This window comes from Prosopis cineraria, unplaced genomic scaffold (assembly GCF_029017545.1).
Source record: "Prosopis cineraria cultivar Desert tree isolate PC_DT_omini unplaced genomic scaffold, ASM2901754v1 PC6, whole genome shotgun sequence".
NCBI classification, from domain to species: domain Eukaryota; kingdom Viridiplantae; phylum Streptophyta; class Magnoliopsida; order Fabales; family Fabaceae; genus Prosopis; species Prosopis cineraria.
Window position 1 is genome coordinate 12,704,645 of NW_026555337.1, and position 3,103 is coordinate 12,707,747.

Below are 3,103 nucleotides of genomic sequence, written 5' to 3' on the forward strand. Positions count from 1 at the left end.
ATGTCATCCCTCTTCTATATAAGTAACTAGAGTTATATGAGACGAGATTAGAGTGCTAATTCATGCCTCAACTTTTTTTTTTTTGCTCCTTAATATAAGATAAAGTTAGAGTAATTAATATTTTTTTAACTTTATCCCTTATTGGTTATGATCATTTAAATTTTTAGACAATAATTTATTATGATTATTAATTGCAAAAAAAAGAGATAAAATTGGAAGGATATATATTTTTTAAAAACAACTTTAAGAATATAACTATTCATTCTTAATATGAAGGTAGTTAAATTTGTCTTATTTCAAGGATTATGTGCGTCTATATATATATATATATATATTGATGTTTGCTTTCAGCGGACCAAAGTAGCTAGAAAGGGTCCTATAGTATTGTTAAATTGTACATGTTTAATTTTCACCAAAATATGCGTAATTTATCCTTTTGAAATAAATTTGTCCTTTTATTTTAAAAAAACTATTTCATGAGATAATTTTTCGTACACACACACACACAAAAAGTACATGCGATTAGTATAAATTACCATGCCATCATGTGATTATTTCAATAAATATTAAGATACATTTCACATTAAAGTATCACAAAAACAAATATATATATATATATATATATGATATCATGTACATATAGTAGATTACGACATTTTATTTCAAGAGAAGTCATTAAAACATATATAGATGAGCTAGCTAGCTAGGCTTGTTGACCGACAAGCTTATTGTTTTTGTTGAGATGAAGTTTGGCGACTTGAGCAATGTTGGCAAGCTTTTGAATAGAATTTGAAACAATAGAATGAAGCTTAGCTGGAGCACCATGCCTGAGCTCATACTCAACTATTGACTTAATAATGCTTGATTCTTCTCCCTTCTCTATTACATGCAAGCGAACCCTAAACTCAGTGAACCCTATCTCTAAATATCCTCCTTCTATTATCTCAGTTTCTTTGATCCGATTCTCATTGTCTATCTTTATGATCTTCTCTTTGTATGTCGATGGTCCCGATGTACCTAATGAAACTCACCCCAAAGTCAGTGCAATATCTGTCAAAACAATATTTTGCATAATTTGTTTTGTATACTTGATTAATTATTCTCATAATTGGGATAAGTATAATCATGCAAAAGATTAAAAAGATCAATAGGACAAGGTATTGAAACCCAAACCAATTATTGAAGTGATCAAGGTATATTAGTGGTTCAAGGATCAATAATGATTCAAACTGTGATTGAATTGAGGTTAATTTGTTTATGATTAACTTAAGACAATGCCATTTTAGACTAATCAGTGAGAAGAGAGAAAATACATAAAATTTAACTCATTAACCTGTCCAAACTTAGAAGCCACGCCGATCAAGGAAGTGGTTCACTAGTTCACTAGTTTGACCAGCCAAACCGGGATTAGATTTTGATACCATGTCATATAATGAGGAAAAGTGATCGATTATTTATATTACCAGGTACAAATGCAAATTTGAGGATAGTTCCAACTCCTCCATAGCCATCAACAAGCTCCACCTTCTGAAACAAACTTGGCATCTCTTTCTCAGCAAGTTCTACGATCCGAAGGGTGCCGAAGAGATCCCACGCCGCACCGGCTGGCACATCTAGCTCTAGCTCATGCTCGAGTCTCCCAGACATCTCGTTGATTTTTTGCTCTGATGATGAATTATAGCTTGATTCTTCTGATACAACATATGAAGGCTTCTTATGTTAAGGTTGCTTTCAGATTCTTCTGAGTCGTCTCATATAGTTTATATCGTCATAATTAATGAAGAAGATTAAATAACGACGAATCTTAGAATTTTTAGTCACAATATATTGGCTCCCTAAGATTCCCCAAATATGCTGTCGTATACTAACTTTTTTGTGTTTTTTTCTACTTTATTTTATTATTTTTTAATTTGTAATGTAGTATGTGGATGTATGAAATTTTGGATGATTAAAAAGATGACTATGACGTGATTATCTTGGTACAACTAAACAAATACGAATTCAGGATTTTTTAGATAATTAAATATATTCTTAAACCTTGTTAAAATTATATAATTTTTCTTGTTCCCAAAACTTGAATAGCTGGCCCAAAAAAACTTGTGTAGAATTTTAGGTCAAACTACCCCTCTTGAATTTTAAGTCCAGTAGTATCATAGACACTAAACTTATTCCCTTAACTTTTAAAAATAGTACAATTTAGCCCTTGCCATTAATAAAAGTTAACTTTAATTATTAATTGATTAAAAAATAATAAAAAAAGCATCAAAATTATAAAAAAAATAAAAAATTATAATAAAGGACCCAAAAATTACAAAAAATGATAAACAAATTTTGGACTCTTTTGGTAGTTTTTGATATCCTTTTGTAGACAACTTACAATCAAAGTTAACTTTTGTTAACTGTACCATTTACAAAAGTTAAGGCAATAATTTACACAGTAAATGAATTTAAGATTTATGGTATCACTAAACCTAAAGTTCAGAGATAATTTGCTCATTTATCCTAGAATTTTCTTAGTCATATATAAATGGTAAATTATAGGCTTCTGATAAATTTTGTTAAAATTATACAATGTATTTTTCTAATTCTTAAATTTAAGAAAACAGTTATTGAAGATATGAAAAATAAATCATATTGATTTCTTTTATGTATCAATGTAATTACAAAAAAAGTCTCGTTTCTATTTTGAATGATAGTTTCTGTATAATTTTAAACGAAAGGGCATGTCTGTTTAAAGTGTAGTTTCAAAACACACACACACACACACACACACACACACACACACACACACAATATTTTTTTTGAAAGTCTATGTTGGTACTGAAAAAAATTATGTAATTTTAATAAAAATGAAGAAAAACCTGTATTGAGTTTGAAAATAGAAGAAAAATCTATTTAAGTTTGGAAAAAATTAGAAAATATAAATAACTTATTTTTTATGACTGCATGATGCCAAAAAAAAGTTTAGATGAGAAATATTAACCAAGTTTACAAACTATTTAATATCTTGGGTTTTTAAGCGGAGTTAACTTAATATTAAATTGAAGTACTGAAGTCATTAATCTCTCTCTCTATCTCACCCAACCACACTTGCATCCACACA

General features: G+C 28.9%; 1 protein-coding gene across 1 annotated transcript; it reads right to left on the reverse strand.

The window, feature by feature from the left end:
• Nucleotides 1–641: 641 nt before the first annotated feature.
• LOC129312675 (norbelladine synthase-like) lies at nucleotides 642–1,708 on the reverse strand. Its single transcript, XM_054955346.1, has 2 exons — nucleotides 1,464–1,708; nucleotides 642–1,017 (listed from the first exon to the last, which is right to left on the reverse strand). The coding sequence occupies exons 1-2, from the start codon at nucleotides 1,645–1,647 to the stop codon at nucleotides 704–706; spliced, it is 498 nt and encodes a 165-aa protein (XP_054811321.1). The 5' UTR covers nucleotides 1,648–1,708; the 3' UTR covers nucleotides 642–703.
• Between the last annotated feature and the right edge of the window lie 1,395 nt (nucleotides 1,709–3,103).

Bases quoted from the DNA above. Each gene is read 5' to 3' on its own strand.
- LOC129312675 (XM_054955346.1), bottom strand. From the start codon at position 1,647: ATGTCTGGGAGACTCGAGCATGAGCTAGAGCTAGATGTGCCAGCCGGT. The intron at 1,018-1,463 runs GTAATATAAATA...GAGTTTCATTAG, and splicing joins CAAATTTGCATTTGTACCTG to GTACATCGGGACCATCGACA.